The following is a 26,838-nucleotide window of genomic DNA, read 5'->3' as shown; positions in this document are numbered from 1 at the left end:
CACTCCCCTGCCGCCCTGCCTGCCTTAACCACTCTGCCTGCCTGATCCCCTAACTGCTCTCCCCGGCTGGCCTGATGGCCCCAACTGCCTTCCTCTGCCTCGGCCCCCACCACTGTGACTTTGTCCGGAAGACGTTTGGTCTAACTGGTCTAATTAGCATATTACCCTTTTATTAGCATAGATGTTAAGGATCCTCGTATACTATTTTTGGAACTTTGTTGTAAATCTAAAATCATCTTAAAATAAAAAGTAACATTTCTTTACCAATAACACATAACCTCAAGCTAATCATGAAAAAGTATCAGATAAACTCAAATTAAGAGACTGTCTATAAAATAAGTAACTGCACTCCCAAAGGAGTCAGAGTCATGAATGACCAAACTGTTAGAGGCCAGAGGAAACCAAGGAGACATGACCACTAAATGCAATGTGGGGGACAAAGAACACAAGAGAAAACCAGTGAATTGTGAACAAAGCCTGCAGGTTAATGACAGGACAGGATCAGTGCTCATTTGTTAGTTTGACTAGTTAAATTATGGTCATCTAAGATGCTGGCATTAGAGGAAGCTCAGCAAATAGTATATGAGAACTCTGTATATTATTTTTGCAAATTTCTATAAACCTATGATTATTTCAAAAGAAAGTTTTAATAGAAAACCATTATTTCAAAACATTCATATTAAAAATAACAGAACAGCCCTGGCTGGTGTTACAGTGGTTAGAGTGTTGGCCCACGCACCGAGAAGGGTTGCAGGTTTGTTCCCCAGCCCTCGTCAGGGTGCATGCAGGAGGCAACCAATTAATGTGTCTCTCTCACATCAATGTTTCTTCAATGTTTCTCTCTCCCCCTCCCTATCTCCCTGCCACATTCTCTGAAAAAAAAAAAAAAATCCTCATACAACAAATACATATATATGTATATGTATACATATACACACACAATAAATAAATAAATAAATACATACATACATACATACATAAATAAATAAATAAACCAGAACATCAGGAAGTGGACAGCAGTTCAAGCTCTGCCAGCTGACACCGAGTAGAAGGGGCCGAGTGAAGCTCTCCATGTGCTCTAAGTGTTGTATGTGGTTCCAGTTTGGAGGCTAATATTTAGTGTAGAGGGAAAAACACCCTCAGGACCCAGGGAGGAGAAAGGCCTATTCGAAAATTAAACATACTGACCTTGCCTGTGGTTTGTAACTGTTGAGGATCTGATAGGCTCTGAGGAGATCCAGCTTGCCATGGCCTTGCTCAAACATATTGACCCCAGGAAGTCTCCGGGCTGATGCAATCAGGGCCTGCTTCATACTGGCTGGATTCACCAGTTCACGTTTCTGGACTGTGCTGAGGGGGAAAATCATGTATTTTCTCATAAACGAGTGAAAATCTGATTACTTCTAATTTGCAAATGTGACCTCCAATCTTGTTCTGTCTATAATGGAAGTTTCTTTGGTAGGGCCCATGCTAAGCTGAGGATACTGTGTGATCATTTCTGCAACAGACTTGGGAGTGACCAGTTATTAGCCTTCCACATGGCCTGTGAGAGCAGTGACTCATGGGGCTAGTACCTGTTTATACTAAATGGATCAGAAAAACATATTTTTCCTACTAAGTCAACCTTACAAATTATAGAAGGCAAGACTAGGTAAGAGGTAGTGGCTCCTCAGGGGAAGCCAGGAGAAAGAGGAAAGCTGGGAAAATGAAAGGAAAACATACAGGTCCTAGAAAGGGAAGTTCATGCCGGATGGGCAAGAAGCACAGCATCTGAGGGAAGCCCGCTGCCTCCACAGAGAAACCCTGCCTTTTTGTTTTGGAAGCCACTGTGTGATGCATCACTCTGGTGGATAAAACCTGATAGGAACATGCAGACCGGAGACCACCCTGAGAGTTTCATCATCAGGATGCATCTGGACACCCTGAAACTCAGCTCTATTGGCTAGAAACTTAGTGACACCTAAGAAGCATCAACCTCTCAAGAATGCCGGCACTAAGACATTCATTGTTGTACACCTATGTATTATATCACAAGTGAATTTTAACTTCTAAATGTAGGTAAGCAAAAAAGAAAAGCTTACTCTAGTTCCTAAATCTTTTTATATGGTGGTTGGTTTTGGAGTGTAAGCAGGTTTTCCTAACAGGTTTAGAGAGGAAATCTGACATAATGAGAAGAGGGCATAAAGTAGGACCGATTCTCAACAACAATAAAAGAACTGCTAAAAGCTAAGCTATAGGTCAACAATCTTCCCCTCTTCCTGCTGACAGAGCGAGACCAAAGGTTAGGCTCTCGTTCTTTATGGAGCACCGGAGGCTGGGGCACCAGGAGGCCGGAAGCTGAGGAAGCGCTTCCTTGTTGCTCAGTATCTGTTCTGAGCTATTAGTCAGGCCATAAAAAATATTCCTGAATTGTCACAGTGGCATTTTCATCTGCTGCAGGGAGATGAGGGAAGTGAAAGCTTTCCTTGACGCTGAAAATATCTGCACTTAAGAGATGCCACTGGAAATGGAAAACACATCCTCCTCATCTCCCCACTCATTTGACAGGAGGGCGATTTAACAGGCTGAACAGTGGAGCCCAGAACCACGTTCCTGTTAACCATCATGGCAAGTGGGAGCCATACGCTAGTACTTTTTGTTTCATAATCAACAAGAGTGGAAACAAGAGCCCTAGCTAGTGAGTCCAGAAGCCCAAGGGAGCCAGGTAACTCCACAGTTGGCATGCCCTTCCCTCTTCTTTCACTGTATGTAACACGAGGGTGAGAAAAACAACTAGAAGAGAAAGAGAATATTTCCAACAGGCATGTGGTTACTTTCCAAGACTACTCTCACCAATGTCAACAATCTCAAGAATTTGGCTCTGAACTCTAAGGGAAGGATGGGAAAAGGAAAAAAGAGATAAAGACCTACTTTTATGAAGGATTATTAATAAAATACATCTCTGGCATTAGAAGCTAAAATCAACATAAATTTACTTGCTTTTAAAGAGAATTTTAAAATAAAAACATTTACTATCATTTGCCTGTTTTAGTTTAATTTTAAAATTAACAGAGTATAACTTTGAAAACTGTAGAGTGTTGTGTTATTACAACACAAAAGCTCAACTAAAGCCTCACCTAGATAAAGTTGTTTTTTTTTTTGGGGGGGGGGGGAAGGGGGGAGGTAAAATACAAAATAAGTACTAGCTCCTAAGACATCTTCTTATAATTTTGAGAGTAAGCGTATCCGACTAAGTCAAAGCACGTGAGCATCAATTCTAGTCGATTATCTTTGAGAACTTCCAGTTTCATTAACTACAAAATGAAGGGTCGATCATTAAGCTTCTCATCAAGACAAAGAGAATAAGTCAATTACACAGAGAATCTTGTCTCTCCCAAAGGAGTGGTGACTGCCAGTCCCACTGCCTGGTTTGACAGCTCCTTAGCTAACAGAGAACATTAAAAAGTGAATCCCCCAGGAAATGGAGAATATGGCACGAAAATACCTTACTTTTTGATCCTTGCCTGATATACACACTTGTTTGGATACAACAAGTACAGATGTAGCACAAAAATGGTATAAAAGCAAACAAAATGGGGACACGGTACTTTCCTCTCAATTTTGCCATGAACCTAAAACTGCTCTTAAAAAAAGTCTTCAAAAAACAAAAACAAAACCAGACATCAAACATAAAAAAAGTAACGGGTATTATGTCCTTATGTATTGCTTTACGGTGTAGCATTTACATAGTGTTCCTACATATATGTTCACTAACTCACAAGAATCCTCCGTCAAAGAATAAATCCTGACCTCTTTTGTAGAGATGAAGAAACAGATGGAGCAAGGTCACATGATATGCTCTAAAATTCTAAGTTGGTGGCAAGCAAGACTCAGCTGGTCTGCTGGCACCACCTTCTCTTTGCTAGGCAACACTCACCTTACTAGCAAGGTGACGGCGCCGGCAACCACCGGAGAAGCCACGCTGGTCCCCGAAAGGGCCCGGCAGCCCCCTTTCATACCGGAGCCCCTCACTCCAGCACCATAGGTGACAATATCAGGTTTCACACGGCCATAGCCTCCTGGTAGCTCCTAGAAATAAAAGGAGGTTGATTTCTACCACAGCACACACACTGGCACACAGAACAGAAACAAGGGTTACTTAAATGGAGTGTAACCTCAGTAAGATACTGGTTTTAGTCTGAAATTCACTGCAATACAGAAAACAAGCTTAAATGATAATGTAGAAAATACAATTATTTTTGGAGTATTTTATAATAACCAGGGTAATAGTAATGTCATAGAGCAATTAAAAAGTGAATTTTTAAAATTTTGTTAGCAGGCAAAACTAGAAACTGAAAACTGATTTATCGCTAAATAACTTAAAAATTAGAAATATCTTAGAAAAATCAGACAATTAATACTAAAAATTAAGAAAAGAAAAATTTTCTTTGTAAGAAAAATGTACATAACTGAAGATTTTAATCTTCCACAAGAGAGGAAAGAAGAAACCATTCAGAATGATAAATGTAACTGTACGAGTAACAGATAAGTTTTTAACGGAATACCCTGAAATTTCATGGAAATTGAGGCAAAATGAGAATTACAATAGGATCTTATATTCTGTAGAAAGAAGCAATCCAACTGAAGTGAAAATACCTTTCAGGGTGGTCAAACATAAATGGACTTGCATCCAGCTATGGGACCCTGTGTAAAGACACCTTCAACTACAGCCCTGTAAGTAAGTGTCTCGGGAATATTTCTAAGGGCATGGCAATGCATTATAACTCCATGAAAGCATTTCCGAGGGAGCCAGAGAGATATCAATTGGTGGAGGTGTTGTTTCCAAGCATTTAGCCATACAAAGAAAGTGCTGAGGGAGTAGAGGTGAATGAATATGAAACATATCCCTGGGACTGACTTTCTCAGGGTGGGGTCTACCCGACTGGCAACAACAGAACATCATCAAGAAGGCATCCAAGTGCACATGGCATGGACCCACTGTGGGGCCAACTGAAAATGGTGCCAGGAGAGGCGATGTTATAGAGGGAGAAGGCTATTCCATAGAGTGGCGCCAGTGCGGACAAGGCCACCATGTTCTCAGGAGGCTGGGAGTCTTTTCTGGGACTTCCCAAGACCTCAAAGCTTGGCACCCTTGAGTTAGAGCACCCAGAGTGATGTGACCCTGAAGACCCTGCAGGGCAGGCAAGAGTGCCTATTGCTGCCTGAGGGAGCATCTAACATTGACTCCACCGCTGTTCTGATGGGTAAAGGAGGACAAATTAGATGCATGATTAAACCCAGAGTAAATGAATTAATTAACTTGTTGGAGTTATTTCCATTTTGTCCAGCTAAATACAATTACTTCTGCGTTAGCAGAGTTGATATTAAATTCTTCTCACTGGCTTTTCTTGCTTCTTAAGGCCAAAAAAATCATCTCACCTAGCACCAAGGAAGACTGCTCACCTTCCTACTACTTAGGAGAAGTGGACATGAGTCCAGTTGACCTACAAAGTGAGTCATTCAGAAATAAGTAAAACTGAAGGGGAACCAGGAAACACCACTCAGAACCTGTCCCTGCCTGCTCACTATAGTCAAGTGGCAGGCCAGATCAACAGGGCCAGATCTCTTGTCCTCATGGCCGGCAGGTACCCACAGACCTGGCTATGCCATCCATGCACGTGAGGGTTGGGCTGACAAGCTTTTCTATCTGTGCACTTACAAATGCACCCAAAGGCTCTGCGACAAACGGTTCCTTTAGGCACATGAAAAAAAGCCTACCCAGGTAGTCATTCCCCTTGAAGAGAAGCGGGCGATGTTATCCTCAAAGTCAATGCCACCTACTCCAATCACATCCATTTGATCAGCAGGGTTATTCAGAGTGCTAAATTGAGGCACAAAAACACAAGGGAAGAAAAATAATTTTAAGTGAATAATTCAAATAAAGGCAAACCCTCCCAGGAAAATCTAAGACGGTACTAGGCTCTTCTGTGTCAAGACACGCTCACTGCCACCCTCAAACTGACCACCCTTTCTTCCTTTTCCTCCCTGTCAACTTATCATACTTCGGTCCAAGACTTTCTCCTTCCTTCACTACCTCTGGCTTGAAGGAATCCCCCTTCTTTAACTTCACAAGATTTAACACTATGCTAATTCATCACCTACTTATACATTCTCACATCCCTTTCAAATTGTTCCAAGAGCATTCATCCTGCCTCCCCAGTTAGATCCCACACTCCTCTGGGAAGGAGCTGTAATCACACATTTGCATCTGCCATGGTCAGGAAGTTAGTTTTCAACTGATCGTTTGCAGGGTGTTCCCCTTTCCTCACAGGGAATTGTGGAAATGATAACCATTACTCCATAATCTTGAGCTCCTCAAAGGAAAGAGGCAGAGAAAAAACCATGTAATTCTCTTTCATACCTCAAGTGTACTAGATCTGCAAAGAAATTATAGTGAAATCGATAACGACAAAAATGTTTAAACTATAAAATCAAGATATAAATCAGGATGCAGCTAAACTATTTGAAAATATAAAACAACCATTTATGAAAATGCATTTCCGAGCTTTATCTATTTGGTAGTTCTGCTACCAAAAAAACAAACTCTGACAATTCAATAAACTGATTCCAGTGGCTTCACTGAAACTAGTAGCAAGATTTTAGAGCGTGTGCTTTTGACCAGGTATTTAAACCACACTGAATCAACCCTAGCACTGCCTTTTAGCCCACTGGCCAATGACATGCTATCAAGTGGCTGTTCAGAGGCACCGACAGTGATATTTTACTGTCTGATGCTAAAAATTTATAAATTTCTATGAAATCAAGGAGCAGAGCTTAGAAGTCACTGACAAAACTTCCCACTGTAGTTGATGCAAAAAAAGCCACCCTCTGACCCTCCCTCTACCTGTCAATCCCTATAATACTTAGTGTGCTTTAAACGAGACCCTTAAACGAGAAGGGAAAACATCAAGAAATCTTTGCTGGTGATGAAAGGGGAAGCTGCAGCTGCAGATCCCTGCACCGTGAAGTTTAAGTGTCAAGGTTGCAGGACCCTGAGAGAGCTCACAGCAAGGGGATCTGGAGATGCGAGCATTATTTGCAGAGTGACTGGCAGCTCAATGCCTGCAAAAAGTGACCCAGCAATTTGCGTACAATATCATCATCGAACTACCCGATGCCCAAGCAGTAAGCTAGAGCCGCACAAGCTGTGCCATCCTGCTTACACGCCATTCCCATCACTGCAAAGCAGCTGGCAGGCCCGGATCTGTGCAGCTCTATGGGCAGACACAAAGAACGACGCAGGGCCCTCCTCCCCAGGGTTCTTCTCTAATACCCTGGAAATGAACAACTCTTTGATTACAAGCTACTGAGTATGTGACTGCCCAGAGAAGTCACAGGATTTCAGAAGAGCGATTCGTGTATGAAGGAGCAGTCAGAATGGCATGTGGAGGAGCTGGGAGCCCATAGTGTGAACAGAAGGAAGGCAAGCTAGGAAGGGCAGCAGCGGGAACAGGTGATGGAGACTGGAAAACACATGGTCTCTAGGGAGACCCAGGAGGAGACTGGAGCTGAGGAAGGTGTACACACAGTAATGGAAAATAAAGCTGAGCCCACAACTTCAGGTGACAATGGCGAACTATGGCAGAGGGCGACAACAGGCCCAGCACCTGTTCTTGTAAGTAAAGTTTTACTGGAACACAACCACAACCTTTCATTTACACATTCCAAGGCTGCCTTCACACTACAAGGGCCACACCACATGCCCACAAAGCCTAAGTATTGATTATCTGATCCTTTACAGACAAAGTTTGGCGACTGCAGCCTAGAATACTGAGGACCTTGAAAATCAAGAAGAAAAATTCTGATTTGATTAGGCAATAATCCACTGAAAAATCTGGAAAAAGAAAACTGCCAGGACATGAATTTTAACAGTAGAAACACACAAAAAAGGAAGAAAAAGAAGAGCCACTACTTACAGAGGCCCAGCATTTGTGGTACTTTCCCCACCTAATTTCATCCTCCATACCACCTACACGGGCGGGTGTCATGCCCTCCTGTGACAGGTGAGGAGTCTGAGGCTCAAAGACTGAAGGTCCCAAAGCCTACGAGGGGCAGGTGGGACTAGTCTGGCTCACACCTGCACTCTTCCCACAACCCACGTCACCCATGCAGCAAGAGCGGGGGCGGGAAGAAACTGAAAGGCAGGAAGACCGGCTACGACCCCACTTCATAACCAGATGACTCTGAACTGCTAACGGCTGGCCGTGGGGGGAGACATCAGAAATGGGAGAAGGAGCAAAGTTGAGAAACATTTGAAAGGAAAAAAAGAAAACTTGATGAGATTACTTAGAAATCAGTGTTTTCCATGGTAGAACTATAGTTATGCCACCTATGACTTAAATATTGCTGATGACACAGAAAAATCCAATACCCTGGACCCTTTACAAGAAGATCACTGACTAAAGAACTACTGGGTCAGAAACATGACTGCCAATATGCATGGTTTTTGGCCTATAAAAAACATTAATTTCACAAATTCAGCCTAACCCTATGCCCTGAACCCCTTGCGTAAGCTCAGCCAGTCCTCAAGGCCACTTGCTCTCCCAGCAGCTCTCCCAGGGATGTGGCTGCGAGGCAGTGAATGAGTGTTTCTGAGATCCAGACACACATCCTCACTGTGTGCACCACAGACACACACGCATTCAGGAGGGAACACACTCATTCATCTCTACTTCTACTGGGTTATGACACACTAAGGGCAGACTTTATTTTCTTTGCCCTTTGTGGTGACCTCACACTCTTTGTCACTGCACGGAACCACACACATCTTAGTACCCAATAAGAGAGGGTGACAAATCCTATTGCAAAAGAATTTCAGCACAAGAAATTATTTATATACATTACTGAGAGAATAAATATTGGAGCAGCAGATAAAAATAAGACTGGGATCTCGCCCTGATCGGTTTGGCTTGGTGAATAGAGCTTCGGACTGCGGACTGAGGCGTCCCGGGTTCGATTTCGGTCAAGGGCATGTACCTTGGTTGCGGGTGCATCCCCAGTAGGGGGTGTGCAGGAGGCAGCTAATCGATGTTTCTCTCTCATCGATATTTCTGACTCTCTCTCTCCCTCCCTTCCTCTCTGTAAAAAATTAATAAAAATATATTTAAAAAAAAAAAAAGACTGGGATCTCTAAACCAAAGTTTTCTGCTTGTGATTCAGTGACTAATGTTCTGTCTCATGCTGCTTCGGTTCACCACGCCAGCACAGCACAAAGGGACGTTTCTGTGACACTGTTCTCTCTGCTTTCCCCATCTGATCCCTCTTGTCAACCTCAAGAGCACCACCATCTGTGTTTATTATGCTGTTTTCTCCCATGTTAGTTTTGTTTATTCCTTATCTTTCCTAGAGAGGCAGGCCTCTCATCTATCTACCTCCTCACCCCTGTGCCTCCTAGAGTGGGTCTCCATACATACTGCAAAATCCTTTCATTTTCTAACAGATTGACTTTCCTGATTTTGAAAAAAAAAATAAAATAAAAACATTAGGCCTCCAAGTTTCTATTTATAACAAAGTAAAAGAGAAATTAAACAGAAACAAGACTGGCCTTGAGTTGATAACTACTGAAGCAAGTGGTGGGAACCTGAGGGTCACTATGCAGCTTGCTTTTTTGGTATGCTGAAAATTTCCATATGCAGTTTTAGATAGTTATAAACAGGTATAAATACAAAAACAGACAGACAACAGTTTTTCAGTTATTTTGGGGGAGGGGGACCCCCTCTAAATTCATCCGTATTGGAGATACTTACCCATAAAGAGGCCCATCATTGCCGATAGCAGAAACCATGATTACGTTGTTAGCTGTTAATTCCCACACCTACAAAATTAGCAAGCATTTATTTATGAAAGAACACCACTTTTAAACAATCAATGGATAACTATCAAAAAATAACCACAACTTTGAAAATTAGTCCTAAGAAATGTACCACTGAAAATGTACCACTAGACCCTTATAGGCATGACTGTGTTTGATAACTGGTATGTTAGCAAGAATAAAAGCCAGGACATAGGGCTATGTAGCACATGGAGCAGACACTGGCTTTCCAGGCATGTTCAGAAAACATGAGTTACGTGCTTACAAGTACATGAGAAGGAGTCAACAAGACACCATGTCCGACTATCCAATGCAAGTCACTAAACCTTACATCACCACCCATCTGTCCTTACTAGGCAGTCACCCTGTGGGTGGCAAACCAGCAGCACAGGAGGGATGAAGCATTCAGACTTGGGCTTGTGAAGGGAGCCATCACCAAGTGCAGTGATATGACCAACCTTGTCGACAAAGGGATGGTCCATGAAGTCAGGGCCGCCGATGCTGAGGTTGAGCACGTCGATCTTCTTTAAGATGGCGTAGTTGAAGGCATCCAGGAACCAGGATGTGTAGGACACCTGGATAATGTTAAGACAGTCTTTCAGGTGTTTCAGTGAAAGTGTCAAAGTATACAACAGAATTTTTAATTTTAAGGGTAAAGTATAAACTCTTAGCAGCATGAAGTATTAACTTAAATTGCAGAAATAAATCCCAAGAATAAATAATGTTCCGCAATGTAGACTTCTACATCCAGAAACTCTAAGACTTCATCAAGAGAGCATATTCTGAGGGCACCTCCCTCTCCAGGTCTAAGGTACAGCTTCTTACCTTCAAGTATACCTCCTGAGGCAAAATCCCAAACTTCTAACTGCCCCTCTTACAAAACGATTGATCCTAAGACACTTGTATTAAGTCAAGTTTATTAAACTGAATAATTTAATGTATTTGTCTAATAATCTTTATTGCTAAATAGGTTGAAGGCTAAATGGCATCAATAGAAGTTATTTTGCCAAAGCCGATTTGGCTCAGTGGATAGACCGCCGGCCTGCGGACTGAAAGGTCCCAGGTTCGATTCCGGTCAAGGGCATGTACCTGGGTTGCGGGCACATCCCCAGTGGCGGATGTGCATGAGGCAGCTGATCGATGTTTCTGACTCTCTATCTCTCTCCCTTCCTCTCTGTAAGAAATCAATAAAATATATTTTTAAAAAAATAGAAGTTATTTCATAGAACTATTTATCTGATGTTCAATTCCTCCTAGTTCCCTGACAGAAGTTAAATTACTTTGTGTATCACCATTTAGGTGTTTGTATAAAATACAAAATTAAACTTACAATAAAATGAGTGTAATAATTATCATGTTTTCTAAAGGCTTTTAAAAATAAGACTAACATATTTGTATTTGCTTGTATATATATGCAAAAGAAATCCTAGGAGGAGGGGTATAAGAAATTAAGAAATCCGCACATGAGAGATGGGGAAGTAAGGGGCACCTGCTGGATGGGGACAGGGTTGGGAGAATTACCGTGCATTGCCTTTTACACAAATATATAAAACTACGTATCACCTAACAGAAATTAAACGTTAAAAATAAATACTAGAACCCTCTCCCTTTCCTAGAAATCGTTTCCAAATGAAGAGTAAGGGAAAAGACTCGTAAATCCACACTGCTCAACATGAAGCCAAATGCTGGGCTACACAGGTGACCCTCAGGGTCACAGCCAGTAGAGGTGAAAACATACAATCGTTTTTATTCTCTCATGTAGAAAGTACTAGAAATGTGTCCAAGATGCGGTGGCACAGGAGCCGTAGGCAGGCCCAATGGAGAGGAAGAAACGGGCAGTCAAGGAATCCCTATGCACAGGTGCCCCGAAGCAGGGTCTTCAGGGTTCCAGTGAGGCCATGAAGGGGTGGTACAGAAGGGCAAAGCCACACCAAAGGGACAGTAGAAAGACAGCATGGTTCATGTGGAACGTCTGCAGCAGCTCAGCTCGCTGATGTGTGTACATTTAAACCAGCATATATTTTCTAGAGTTTTAATTTTTTACCTTTTAATATCAATTCTTTACATTTCAGGGGTCCTCAACACCTACCTGGTTGTTGGTAAAGACCCTGAAAATATGAAGTTCGGCATCTGGAGCAAATCCCTGGCATTCCCTCATGCTGGCTATCACACCTGCCACAAAAGTGCCGTGGCCCAGCCCTGTTGCCCATAAAAAAAGAAAAGCCAAATAAAAAAGAAAAAATAAAGGAGAAAAAAGTCATAAAATTGCTGGTAACATGTGCCAACATGCAACATTTCAAACCAATTCAAACAGGCTCATTCTCCAAGTCCTGGTGTAGAACCTCTGTCTCTCGGTACTGTCTTCCACTCAGAGGCTGCACCGTACCTGTCTCACTTCTGGATCGACAGTCCCGCTTTCTCCCCAACAGAAAGCTTCTCCGCCACCAGGTACCCCTCTCTCTCCTCAAATACCAACTCCCAACATCCTAAGACATTTAGAAAAGTTCCCACTAAAAGGCAGTAACAACTTGAGTTTGTCTGAATAACTATTGCACACAAACTGTTTAATCATTAACACTCAGAAAAAATACTTAACTGCTAAAATGGGAGGTGGGAGTCATGCATGAAGCCCACATATGACCAGAAAAAGCCTCACGCATGCTCTCACCACTGTGTGGCCACCTACCATCGTCCAGCGTTCGCTCGTTGGTCCAGTTGGTTCTCTCCTTCACATTTTTGAAGTGGGGATGCTTCTCACTTAGGCCAGTGTCAAAAACAGCAACCCTTACGTTAGCACCTTATCCCAAAAAGAAAGCAAGCACAATCAGGTTTGAGAAATCACCGTTTTGAATTTCTGTCTATAACACACATCCCTCCTTGTGACCCACGGAGAGCATGGCATGAAGGGCCAAAGTTGGCCTAGGGTGCACAAGGTAGGGTAGATGCATCAGGGGTCCTGGCTGGGGAACACCACCATCTGCTGCTAAACAAGACTTGAGGATAAACAAAAAAATCTCGCTGGACACGCAACTGTCACCAGTGCTCAGGAATGAACCACCTTTCCCACTCCTCCTCCGATGATGGATTTCCCCTTGCGGTAATTCCCTCCAGGTCTGCATCCCCTCGTCTCTCTAGACAGGCACTCACAAAGCACACACCTCTAGGAGCAGGGGAACTAGCCTGACTCTTGACAAGGACAGTGACTTATTCACTGCTGCTCATTCATGAGAACAAACTCTGAAGAGAGGAGCTGTGAACATGCAGGGGTAATCCTATTTCAAGAAAAAAACGCATTTTTATAATAATAAGTCTATTTCAGATACTAGCCAAAAGCCATCTGCACCAATGTGAAATAATAGATGCTATCAAATCAAGAAATTCTAGAAAACATGTAGAAAAAAAAAAAGGTAATTCTATTGTTTAGCTGCTAACAGCTGTAATGAAAGCAATGTCTTTCTGGAATGAAAGTTGTGTTTATGTATCAATACTACCTTAAATAATCAGTTATAGTGAGATAATCATCAAAATGCATTACTTTTAAAAAAGGCACACATAAAATTGGAAACCATTTGGTTTGGGGAATAAAAAATGTGTTTCTGAAGATTAGAGAATTTGTCTTGTGAAGGAGTTTTCACCTTCTAAAGATAAAATCAAGCAAATATAATCATTTTAATAAAATGTCAGTCCACCAGGTATTAAAAGTGTAAGTGTCTCAGGCATTCTGAAAGGCAGGAGGCTGAGGAAATCAGAGGAGAGGTAAGGGTCTCCAAGTCTAGGAGATATGGGGAAAGACACCTAGGCAAACTGTGACGTGCTGGGGGCTAGGGAAATGGGCTTACATTTAAAAGGTAGGGTCCAAACCTTCACATTAGTTGAAATAGAAATTTTCTGCCATGATGAATCAGTAAGAAAAAAAATCTTGTTGGACATAAAGGATGTGAGTTTCTTTCATAGGATATGGTCATTATTATTGTTTCCTGTTATGAAATAAATGATCAAGTGCAACCGCCAATTACTTAGCCATTCTGCACACAGGGCACCACACTGGAGTGATAAACTCATTTTCATGAAATTGTACAAATCATGAAAGGTAACTATCTTAAATCTCATCTCTTTCAGAGATTATAGAACTTAACTGAACACCAGTCAGCTCTAACAGTGGGCAGTGTTATGTTTGTTCACGGATCTATCATGAGAAAAGAAATGCTTCGCAATCTACTCCATCTAACCTCAGAAATGGTACAGAAAAATAAGACACACAAAGTGAATAGAATCAAACAATTATAAAAGTAACAGCAACAGATGCCCAGCACAACAGGAGTCAAAGATGAGGGGCAGCTCAACAAATAATGAGATGCATAGGTGCGTGAGGCCACCTGGATTCTGCGCTAGGCACTCGAGAGGGGGGCCTCCTGGACACCAGACCCCACCCTGCCCCCAGATCCATGGCACACACCTGTGTACCCCATCTGCCAAAGCACGTCTGCCTGCAGCGTCTGGGCAACCTGGCGTGGGATGGCTCTGAGCAACCGCCGACTCGAATGTCTGCCAGTGGCATGCCAGAACCCAGAGCCCAGGGAGAGACTGGCTCTTCGCAGGGGGCGAGACGACTGCCACTTCTGGCTCCATCGGGTTTCATTGCAGGGCACCGTGGGGTCAGCTACAGCCAAGAAAGGAAATGACATATTTGTCAGAGAGAACAATAATTCTAAACAGCAATGGTTACCTTCTGAAATCCTCTTTGAAGGAAAATGGGATTCTCTCCCTTCGCTAGAAGGATTTTCTCAATGCAGTTATATTTATAGCCTCTTATTGGCCATCATTTGGTTCCCAAATAATTTTTTTACCTAAAACTTTCTAACCAATGTAAGGCAGAAAGATTGATAAAATAATCAATTTTTAAGCAATAAAGTTAATTGTGATACTAAAACTGAAGATTTTTCAACAGCAACTTGTTCTCGCTGAACCAGAAAAAGGGGGAAAGTTGAAGAGAACGGCCACTACTCAATTGTGAAGTTTTACAGCACTTGATTTCTGGGACAGAAAAAAGCCATGTTACCTCATTACACCCATCTCTGGCCAAACATCAATAGGAACTTCTTCCATCTGTATATTTCTCAATATTCTCAGAATGCTTACCTACTAGAATGCCACCTTTCAAAAAGCAAAGAACTATGAAGGAGTCAGGCGCATTTCTGAGGGTGATGGAACTAAATCGTATCTTGATTTTGTTGCTGGATACCTGACTGTACACACTCATCAAAACTTGCCAAATTGTTAACTAAAAAGCAGGGACTTCACTATCTGTAAATACTTAATTTTTTTAATGCTATAATGAAGAAAAAAATGTACTTCAACTCAGTCTGAAGAAGAGCAAATCTATAATTCTCCTGAAGTTCTGTTTCTAAAGCAAATTACTATAATTTTTATCCTGGTCTTACCAGGCTACACCCAAGAAAGTATAAGGGAACTGGAAAAATATATAGTCATGTCAATCTCACTAAGTAATTATTTGCACAGTCCAACTGCAATTATTCTGTACTAAACTTCCTATGTTGATTCTGTTCTTTAAGTCAACAGCACAGGACAATACTGGAGGTACTCACTGAAGAATAATATTTAGAACAAGGAAGGGGCCTGTTCTGTTTTATGTTACATACTGAATTCAGTCTGGCTTTACTCTTTGAGAACAATTTAGAAAAACTGAAAAATACTCAAAGGAAAGCAATTCAAATGATGAGGGACTTGAAATCATGTCATATGAGTAAGTGTTGAAGGAACTGGAGATATTATCCTCGAGAGAGGCAATTCTCAAGAGGAGATAAAATGAATCTCTTTAAAATACATCTTTAAGTTCTATCTGGTGGAAAACAGGTTAGCTCTGTCTTAGGGCTCATGGGATAGAGCAGGGATGAGATCCAGAGTAAGACAGGTGTCAGCCTAAAATAAAGCAAAGCCTTCTAACAACAGAGCCACTGGAATAATTAACATTTAATGTATCCTTACAATACCCTAAAACCTGCTGAGGTCTGTTCACATCCACTACTGCATTTCATCTTCATAAGAACCCTATGAGGTAGGTAGTATTATGTCCTTTTTTTTAGGATGAGAAAAGTTGAAACTTAAAGAAAAACTGGTCACTGCACAAAGTCACAAATAGCACTAAGAGAGTGGGCCCATGGGGAAGTAAATTTTCTCCTACGTCAAGGATAGTCAAGAACAGTATTAGACAGCCACGGTGGAGAGGCTATAAAGAAGCCTAACCAACACATTCTATGATTACTGTGCTAAAAGTAGGCATTCCTATGTTTCCTAAAATATCCTGAAGTATGTTAAGATAAAAAAGAAACAACATATAATATTTAGCTAATTGTACAAGGCTTGATTTGTTTTTATCTTCCTGGATTGTTTTGAGGCTACTGCTTTTTAAAGAGAAAAAGCACCACAAACATCTGGACTAATAGAAAGAGCTCTGAGGAAGTCAGACACCTGAGACTGGGCTGTGGCTGGTCAGACTATGCAAATTGGTTAGCCTGCTCTCCCCTGTGTGTTTTTTTTAAACTCAGAGGCTCTTAGGCCTATTATATGACAAAGGAACAAAGGCAAAATTTCATTTATTTTTCCTCCCAATGAAAGAAATAATATAGAACTAGACATTTGTTACTTCAGTTTATAACAGGAAAAACACACACCTTTTCTTTGCTAATACACATGCTTTGAAAAATATGTAATAAACAGGCAATTAATTTTTGAGGATAAACTCTATCTTGACAAGCCCAAGTTGTAAAGGTGTAGGAAAGAATAAGCCCTCAAACTGAAACGGAAATAACTGAATTATTTCTATCTTCACACCTGCACAACTTAGGACTCAAAAAAACCCAGCTGAGGCAGGATCGTGCATAGTCAGGAGGTTCTGAGGAAACCAAATGAAACCAAGGAAAAGACATTTTGTGAGATACCATGAAAGAAATGAAAACATACTGACAGAAGCAACATGCAAGCAAGGAGGAGACTCAAAGGCACTAACTTTCATTTCGGAATGAAGAGACATCTCGGCCTCAACATCTGAAGGCTCTGAGACAAAATCTAGGTGAAAATCACTCCCAACAGAAACAAAAATCACTATCATCCTCTATTGTAAACTTTGATTTTTTTTCCTACCAGAACAACATGAAAGCCTCTTTTTTGTCTTTTAAATTCCTGCCAAGAAAATGTTCACAATTGAGGAAACTAGCTAAGATGACATGGGTGTGCACTGTACTATTTTTCAACTATTCTGCCAGTTCAGTTTTCAAAATAAGTTCAAGGGTGGGGTATGAGGGAGGTGGAGCACAACATGGGCGAATATGTACATTCTCTCTCCAAATCCAAGTGAAACAGAAACCGATACACATTAGCCTGGATCTCAGTACTCACGCTCTGCGTACTTGAGGGAACGAAAGACTTTCCGTTGGGGTGTTACCCGTTTGATGTTTGGATGATCTTCAAGTGTTAACAGCCCCGCTTTCTGTTTTTCTTTTATCTGAATCACCTCAAAATCACTAGGGTAGTCACTGGATGGATTATTTCGAGGAATAATTCTCCAATTGTTTATTTCACTGCTCTTCAGGGCACTTGAAATAAATGAATTTCTAGCTTTGGCTGTAAAGTATCCATTGAAAGCCACAATATATTCTGAAATCAATGACCACAAATAAAAATAAGAATTTATGTACACATATAACATAAGATTATATCTAATCTAAAATGTCCCTGGTAAAAGAAAACATATATTTTAAAACCCACAGTGAAAAGAGCAGTAAACAAAAAGACTGGTTTAAATGTTCTGGACAGCAGTATCTAGAACCTTATATTAAAATAATTTGTATGAATCCCCTCATCACAGACTACATTACTCAAAATCAGATACCTGTGCTATTTTTTTAAAAAGCAAGTATTAACAGAAGTTTGAATATACAGCAAAGACATAGATGTAAGTTTTCAAACAAGCAAAAGGAACCCAGAGAAGTGAAGGTTCAATTTTATTTTACTGAAAACAGTAACAAAATTTGGAGATTATACAAGACTACTTGCTAGTTATCACATCTGCTCACTTGCACTTTAGTACATTAAACATTTGGCACCTCCAAACTCCCGACCCTCACCAGCTACAATGGCATCTGTTCCATGGAATCAAGGTTTAGGAAAAGAATTCAGAACATCAATTTCCTTGCTTCATATAAGCTAACTACATTGGGGAAAGAAATTTCAGCAGAGTGAATATAATACCCAAGTGCTATGCACTCACCCCATATGAACTTTATTGTGAAAAGAGTGGGATTTTTTTTTTCATAAAAGCTAATGTTTAAAGTAAGTTTGAAACAAAAAGCATAGAAGGAGTCCCTAACATTTAAAAGAATAGCATGCCTAGCTGGCGTGGCTCAGTGGTTTAGCATGAACCTATGAACCAGGAGCTCATGGTGTGATTCCTAGTCAGGGCACGTGCCCAGGTTGCGGGCTCAATGCCCAGTGTGGGGCATGCAGGAGGCTGCTAATCAATGATTCTCTCTCATTATTGATGTTTCTCTCTCTCTCTCCTTTCCTCTCTGAAATCAATAAAAAATATTAAAAAGAATATCATTACCAGATTCCACAACTGTTGAGGAGAATTCCACCTTCAACGTCAGGTGGGAACAGCCAGGACACGGGGCCTTTTCAAAAGATCTCTTTTCCAGTCTGTCACCCAGATGTTTCTTCCCACAGAGCAAAACCACTAGCAGAAGCAGCCAGATGTTGACAAGCTTCATGGTCATAAGTGAATATGGTCATAAAATCGCATAAATTCAAATCACACTTTTTTCTTCCTTGATTATAAGTTAATTTTTGTTTCAGCTAAAAGCTGAAACATTACTTATCAGCCATTTTACAGTCTTGTCCAATGTAAATAAAAGTTAAATTTCATGGCCTTTTGTGATTTGGCCTGAAAAGAGGCTTTCATTTCTTTCTTCGTTTCTTCTCCATCTTGGACATTAGGCTTCTGTCATTCTAGCCCAGACAACTGAGTCCTACACTCCATTGGCACCACAGAACCAAAATCCAAGGGGATGAGCAATCACTCTGTGAGCCAATCTACAAAACAAAACAAGCATAGAGACATTAGTAGCACACTGACAGACTAGTTAGGATTTAGTTACAGGTGCAATTTAGATAAGAGGGTCAGAAAGATATCCCCATTATAAGGCAAGATAAATGTATGACACAATCACAAAACACATTATTTCACTTTTAGTTACTTCTCATCTCTTTCAGTTTCAAAATAAGAAAGGATAAAATAAGTGAGAAAAATGAAGAAAATTAAGGATAACAAATAACAACAGGAATATTAAGTATATTGGCCCCGATCATCCTGGCAACCAAAGAGAAGCGGAATCACAATACTTTGCTTATCATGTTTTATTTTGCTTCTTTTTAAGATTCTGTATTTTCCTATCATTTGCAACTCTTCAGGCATTTTCCCAATCAACACTTTAAATTCGTCATAAATTTCAGTAATTTCTCCGGCAAAAGCTTGGTATACACCCTTACTTTCTAGTGTAAAATACCCAAGAACATACTAATTTTCATTCAAGTCATGTACTTAACACCTTTTTGAGACACTGTGCTTTAAAAGTACTCAAGTTACACTTCTTCAAATTTTGAAATATTTTTCTGCTAATTCTATAAAAGGAGGATCGAAGGGTTTTTACTATAATTTAATTTATTTTACCTAATGCCTCAACTTAAAGAAATTTAACCTGCTAAATATATTAAAAATCAGATTATCTCTTCATGAGAAGTAATATGAAAGGACAGTTTGTGAAGTAGGCTGTTGCCAAAGAAAATGTTATGTGAGTGTTAAATTACAAATACCTTTCAAAATATCTGAATGGTTAAAAAAAAAAAAAGATCATTCTTCACAATGAAAAATAGAGCAGCAGTAAAAAACAATGCTGGCTGTGGCATGCCCAGAAAAATCAGTTGCATCGATCACACCAGAAACATAAATAACCCAGCAAGGGGAAGACAGATGAATGAGACAGGATAGGCCTTCTGTTGTCACCTGAAGACTTAGGACAAGGAGTCAGCCCCCTTTCAAGAGAGGTCTGTCAAGCTGTTAAACCCATCTTCTATCAGACACTGGTGCTATTGAGTAACAAGGAGTTTGCCGTTTCTGGGACTATCCATATGTGCTTCTATAAACAGGAAAACACTGAGCAGGAGGCAAGAGTCTAAAGAATTTTGATAAGGTCAATAATTAGTACTTTCATTGCTGTAATAACAAATGATCCTGAAAAGTTCTATCTCTGAAACTAAAGACTAAGCTTGGTGACAAGGAGCTCATCAGACAGAAATGAAACTTTAAAAGTTATTTCCATATCATCAGTTAGAACAACGAGTATACCAACCATGAGAACAAAGAAATTAAAAACAGACAAGAATAGAAAGACCAAAGAAAGAAACAGGGGATACCAAAAGTCACTCTAACAAGTTTCATAGCAATATGCTTGGGAGTGAGCCCCAACTGTTTTTGTTTATATTAGACTAGTGGCCTGGTACACGGATTCATGCACATTGAAAGGAAATTAATTAGAAGAAATATTTTAATATCGCTACTCGCCCTTTCTCTATAACAGAAGTGTCAGAGATGAAAGAAAATTAGTAAAATGTATATGAAAATAATATATAAATTGATTAATAAACATGATATAACAAAGACATGATATAAACACAAAAACATGATATAAAAACATTGATAAAAACAATAACTGATAAATTAATTAAACTTATTCTAACATCTCCCTGTATACCACATTAAGAGTAAAAGCACTTTCAGAGTGCTTGACTAATTTCCCTTCTGATGAAGCACTTACAACTTTAACATCACATGCTCTTTGAACTCGAGAGAAAGCAACATATAAGTGACCATGTCCGAAAACAGGTTCAGGTAGGAATATTCCTACTCTGTCTAGAGTTTGTCCTTGTGACTTATTAATAGTCATCGCAAATGCTAGCGTCACGGAAAACTGTCTTTGAATTAATTTAAATGGGAGGCCAGTGTCAGATGAGGACACCGGTTTCTTTTGGCTTCCGATGTACGTTGTGCCTAGTTGGTCTTCAGACATATTCTGTCCACGCCGCCGCTTTCTTTCAGCTTCAGAATGTCAACAAAAACAACCAAATTCACAATCAACAATGACAGATCGAAACACAACCGTGCGATTGGCGTCAGTGAGAGCTTTATATGTATTGTGCATGCGCAAGTCAACGTTTATTTTTAAATTACTAGTGCGCGTCATATGTACTGGCCAGTTGGACGGACGGATGGATGGTCGGTCACTTAGCCTTTTATATATATATAGCAATGGAGTATCACAGAATATAACTACATGGAGCATATGGTTCACCTAATTATAGTATTACTGGTCAAAGAAACTGAAGCTAATAATCATTGGTGATGAGTGTTCATGACATATTAAGTTACCTTATAGTTAAAAGATTTAAATGGATCTCTCACTTAAATAAACACATCTGTTAAAACTCTTCTGCCTCAAGCTAAAGAATGTATGACATATTTGGGCTATATATAACACAAATATTAATTAGTGATACTAAAAGCAAGTCTTAGACCTAACTGTGTCAGATGCACTGTAATTAAATATGTTTCCCCCAAATTCAATGCAGCCTTATGCAGAAGAGATGGCTGATGTTCTCTTACAACTGAGGCAGGAGCCTGACTTTAAAAAATGTCTAAGGCAGCGATTTTCAACCTGTGGGTGGCGACCCCTTTGGCGGTCGAACGACCCTTTCACAGGGGTCGCCTAAGACCATCCTGCATATCAGATGTTTACATTACGATTCATAACAGCAGCAACATTACAGTTATGAAGTAGCAATGAAAATAATTTTATGGTTGGGTCACAACATGAGGAACTGTATTTAAAGGGCCAGAAGGTTGAGAACCACTGGCTAAGGTGACCAGTTCTATCCCAAATAGAAAACAAAGCTTTTTAGGCTTTTGGAAAATAGGACATTGTAATAGCATAAGACATTCTACCTTAATTTACTAGTATTCAGTCAATCATACAAGTTTATAGAGTGTTAAGCAAGTTTAAGACACCGCCAGGTATTGCAGAACAAACAAGTATTGTTAGTAAGTGAAGGACACAGTCCTCCAGGTGTGACCCAGTAAACAGGCCAACCATAACCGCAAGGTAAACATGGCATAGGAAAGTCAAGTGTCAAAGTTGAAGCACATGGGGAGTGCCAGGGACTCTGGGTTGAGGTTCTTCCTGGTGTAGAGGAGGCTTCTGCTGATGAAGTGGATGGCAGCTGGCTCGGATGGAAGTAGGGAAATAAGGAGGGGCAGGGGGCATCCTGAGCAGAGCTGCATCACAGGACAGGAAAACACAGGCCACACACAGAATCAACAGGTCATCTGTGTGAGGGGGGAGGCAATGAGATGCTGGTCTGGAGAAGCTGGAAGATGAGGGGCAAGGACCTCAAGCAGGTATGAAGTCCAAGCCAGAACATCCAGCAAACAACTGGAAATATAGACCCTCTCCATCCAATGGGGGTGAACTGGCAGAGATAAACAGAGCCAGGTGGGACTGCTGAGCAATTTTGTTCACTCATCCAACTCATTTACTGAGCAAGTCTGAGGATCCGCAAACTGTTCCAGACAGTAGGAACAGAGCAGAAAACACAATGAACAGAAACATCTGACCTCATAGAGCTGACCTTCCATTGTAGGGAGATGGGCAATATACAAGATAATTAAAACATACAGTACTAAGCTAGTGATAAATACTGTACTATATTTTTAAGGAGAAAAAAAGAAAGAAGGGGCTATGACAGTATGACATGTCAGGGAGGGGCTGAACTTTTAGACTGAGTGCTCCAGAAACCTCTGAGCCACTGATGGAAGCAGGAAGCTCATCAAGCCCTGGGAGAAAGAGAACTGCAGGCACCAGGGAAAGCAAGTGCAAAGCCCTGGGGCAAGGAACATGCCCAACTTGTGTAAAGAAACGCAAAGAGGCCAGTGTGGTTGGAGCAGAGAAGGAAGGGCAATCAGAAGATGAGACGATTTGACAGGCAGGCAGACAACAGAGGGCATCGTGGGTCAGAGAAAGGCCTCAGCTTTCACCATGAATGGGAAGGGAACACATGATCAGAGCAGGAAAGTGACACAGGCAGGAGCAGGGAACCAACTGGTAGATGCCTGTAAAGATGGTTGCTTGGGCCAGGGTGGGGCAGGAGAGGTGATGAAGGTGGTCATATTACAGATGTGACAGCAAAGTTGACAGAATCTACTGACAACCAGATGTGGCAGGTGTGGCAAGTGAGTTGCTAAGGACAAGACCAAGGCCTCTTGCCCCTAACTGAACCTGAGATGGATAAGGCTGCAGGAAAGCTGGTTTGGGAAACACTAGTAGGAGGTGAGTTCCGAACATGTGAAATTTTAGGAGCATTAGAGTTGTGAGGCCATGACTCAGGGCAGAAGGGAACAGGGAGATAAAAATAAATTCAGTGAAAAAAACTTTCTATATGAAGAGTGGTCAAATGAAAGAGACCACTGGTTTAGTCACTGCCCCAAAGGGCCACACTAGTGAAGGCCAGCCTACTCTAGTCTCCAAACCCACCCAGCTGGAAGGAAGATAGCCTCAAGTAGAAAAACCTTATGGGATAAATGATATAATTGGGAATGACAGGGACAAAGATAAACCTGTTTTGTTTGGATCTGGCTGAGCTGCTTATGTATGTTAAAGGTGAACTAAAATCTGGGTTTTAAGAAGACACTCTCTTCAAAGAGCTATAGATCATAAGTTATGACAGATACCAAGGTTTCTACGGTCTCCCAATCCCAGAATAAGAGGGCTTCAAAATTTAAATATGCTTTGAGGAAAACAAAAAACACCACCAGGAAGCTAGAGGCATGGGCACTAGGGTTGCAACACGGGCCACTTACAACCAACATCTGTGCCTTTGCCTGTTTGTTTTAAAGATGGCCAGTCCCCACTAACTCCTCTACTGGGCCTTTAAAAGCACAGACTGCACTTTCCCATATCTAAAGCATCTATTCACATGTGTCTATGATGGATCCTTCCTGGCTCTCATATATAATGCAAACCCGGTGAGCACCCTCCCCAAGGCAGGCTCCAAATAAGGAGCAACAAGTATTAAGATAAGCACAGAGTATATAAACAGAGACACATACATATACATACATGGGGGGGGGCACTCTTTAAAAAAGACTTCTAACTTTTCCTTTTCTTACCTTTCTGAATAATTCAGCTGAGGACAAGAAGGCTGGCACTGGTGGGAGTGCCACAGTGGCCGGTGTGGGAAAATGGAGTCTAAGAGGATCAGAAAGGTGCGTGTGGCGGAGAGGCACCTGGTAAGGGTTGTCAGAGCCTGAATAGGTGATGGCAACAACAAAAGGAAATTGATTTGATCAAATAAATATTTTACAGGTAGTGGGAGGCAGCTTTCTGTCAAAGAATGAAGTCACAAATATGAAAAGGAGTGAAACTTGAATGAACCATGCAGGATCAGACTAAAACTGGAAGTACTGGTCTGAACTCAAAGTCTTCAATATATAGACAGATGTAGAAACAAACATATGCAAATGTGTGTACACACACATACATTTCCTAGCTTTGTCTCCTGAAAGGACACTGGGGCAGTGACATCCCAATAGGAGAAAGCCCACCTAGTGCCCAGCGCTAGTCTTCTAAACACCATCCTCACTAAAAGAAACCAGGCTCTCTGGAGGAGGACCTAGTACCAGACTAGGCAGGTTAAGAACGGATGAGTCTGGAACATTTTATTCTTGCAGAAAGGAAGAAAGTGCTCAAAGAATTATGGGGATGTGTCAATAGGATACAGAAGCCAGTGTGGGATAATCTGAGCATCAAAATAAATAATGAATGTAACAGATCCTAACCCACTGAGTAAAACAGGAAAACCCGAGTCCACAATGACATATATTAATAAAATAAATTGAAAGTTTAAAGAATGAGATATTCACATAAACTCGGAACGCCTCCCAGCAAAACTGATTTACAAAGGAAAAAAGAGTAAGTTTATGTGGAGAAACTTCATCAAGTTAACCAGCAATGGAACACAAGGAACAGGGGCCACTGAGCAGATGTGCTCAAGAGCCCTGTGGCCAAATATGCACAACCTCAATCAGAACCCACACCAAGGGACAGTCTTCAAAATAACTGGCCTAGAATATTCATAAGTACCAAGGTAATGAAAGCCAAGGAATGGCTTAGATATGGCTCCAGATTGAAGGAAACTCAAGAAACATGACCCCTAACTACAACTCAAGATTCAGAAATGGGCCCCTTTGCTGTATGGACATTATTGGAACAAACAGCAAAATCTGAATGGGACCAGCCTATGATTGGATAGCAGTGCTGTATCAAGACTAATTTCCTGCCCTGTCGGCTTGGCTCAGTGGTTAAGTGTCAACCCATGAACCAGAAGGTCACAGTTAGATTACTGGTCAGGGCACATACTGAGTTGTAGACTCGATCCCCAGTAGGAGACAGTGGATGGATGATTCTCTCTTATCAATGATGTTTCTATCTTAAAGCCTGTTCAGAAAACAAATGAACCGGTTTTTTCAATGGCTTTATTTTTGGATTCCTGATTTTGAAGGCTGTGTTATGATTATGTAAGGAGGTCCAAGCAATCGAAGGAAATGCCCACTAAAATATGTGGGGATAATGGGCACCAGGCCTGCAACTTACTTTCAAATGGTTCAAAGAGAAAAGGTTTTTTTAATACTGTCCTTGGACCCTTTACATTATTTCCAAAATATGCAAATAAGTAAGTTCTATATTTAGTCTCAGGTGCTAGAAATGCACTGAGAAGGGTGGAAGTACCAAATTTTAAAATGTGGGGAGTACACTTACAAACTTCTTATAAGTGCACTCCCCACATTTCTGGTTAGACTCACTGTGTGCATAACCAGACCACATACCATGGCAAAGAGATTAACACACACACACATCAACTGTTACACTGAATGATATCCTAACAAATGGGATTGAGCTAGTCAAAGTGAAATTAAAAGTATTTCTCAATCTAAGGAATTGAGAGAACTCTTGAAAAGATCCATCATAAATTTCTGTTAAAGTTAACCTCAATGTTTCTAAAATCCTATATAATAAAAGCCTAATATGCTAAGTGTTCAAATGTTTGTTTGACCGTTTAACCAGTCACTATGACACGCAATGACCATCAGCGGGCAAATGCTCCGACTGGTAGGGTAGCTTGCTGCTGGAGTCCAATGGGTCAGGACTGGGCGAGAGGCCAGTACGTGGGAAAGCAGGGCTGGGAACTGGGAATATCTGGCTTCAGAGCCCACACTCTTAAGAGGTAGGCTACACTGCTCTTTTAAAATCTCCCTTAGAAATTCATTCCCTTTATGTGTGAATCTGAAAGCATACAATGATTTATGTCCAAGGATTATAACTGGGGGAAATTAGAGACATCTAAAAGTATAATAGGGGACTAGCTAAACAATTATGGTTCATCCATATTATAGAACTAGAGGTCTGGTGCACAAAAATCATGCACAGGAAGGGGGGGTGTGGGAGGGAAAGGTTCCCTCAGCCCGGCCTGTGCCCTTTCACAGTCCGGGACCCCTCAGGGGATGTCCACCTGCTAATTTAGGCCCGATCCCCTTGGGCCATGGTTGGCAAACTGTGGCTCACGAGCCACATGCAGCTCTTTGGCCCCTTAAGTGTGGCTCTTCTACAAAATTCCACGTGGGGGTGCGCACGGACAGTTTGCCGAGCCGCAGTTTGCTGACCACTACCCTTGGGAATCGGGCCTAAGCTGGCAGTCAGACATCCCTCTTGCAGTCCAGGACCCCTCGCTCCTTACCACCTGCCTACAGTGAAGGCCGGAGAGGCTCCCACCACACAGCTGCGCTGGCCAGCCATGAGCCCAGCTTC

The 26,838-nt window shown here is 41.2% G+C and overlaps 1 protein-coding gene across 1 annotated transcript in view; it reads right to left on the bottom strand.

The window, feature by feature from the left end:
* MBTPS1 (membrane bound transcription factor peptidase, site 1) overlaps positions 1 to 18,642 on the bottom strand; it is a 42,587-nt gene extending 23,945 nt beyond the window's left edge. The window contains 10 exon segments of the mRNA XM_015562987.1: positions 1,189 to 1,350; positions 3,917 to 4,068; positions 5,758 to 5,860; positions 9,786 to 9,853; positions 10,309 to 10,425; positions 11,940 to 12,049; positions 12,537 to 12,647; positions 14,307 to 14,510; positions 17,267 to 17,524; positions 18,474 to 18,642. Coding sequence (XP_015418473.1) covers positions 1,189 to 1,350; positions 3,917 to 4,068; positions 5,758 to 5,860; positions 9,786 to 9,853; positions 10,309 to 10,425; positions 11,940 to 12,049; positions 12,537 to 12,647; positions 14,307 to 14,510; positions 17,267 to 17,524; positions 18,474 to 18,642 — 1,454 coding nt within the window.
* Between the last annotated feature and the right edge of the window lie 8,196 nt (positions 18,643 to 26,838).

The sequence above is a fragment of the Myotis davidii genome, unplaced genomic scaffold (genome assembly GCF_000327345.1).
Source record: "Myotis davidii unplaced genomic scaffold, ASM32734v1 scaffold77, whole genome shotgun sequence".
Classification (NCBI taxonomy): domain Eukaryota; kingdom Metazoa; phylum Chordata; class Mammalia; order Chiroptera; family Vespertilionidae; genus Myotis; species Myotis davidii.
Note: the sequence above shows the minus strand (reverse complement) of the source record. Positions and strands in the feature narration are given on the sequence as shown.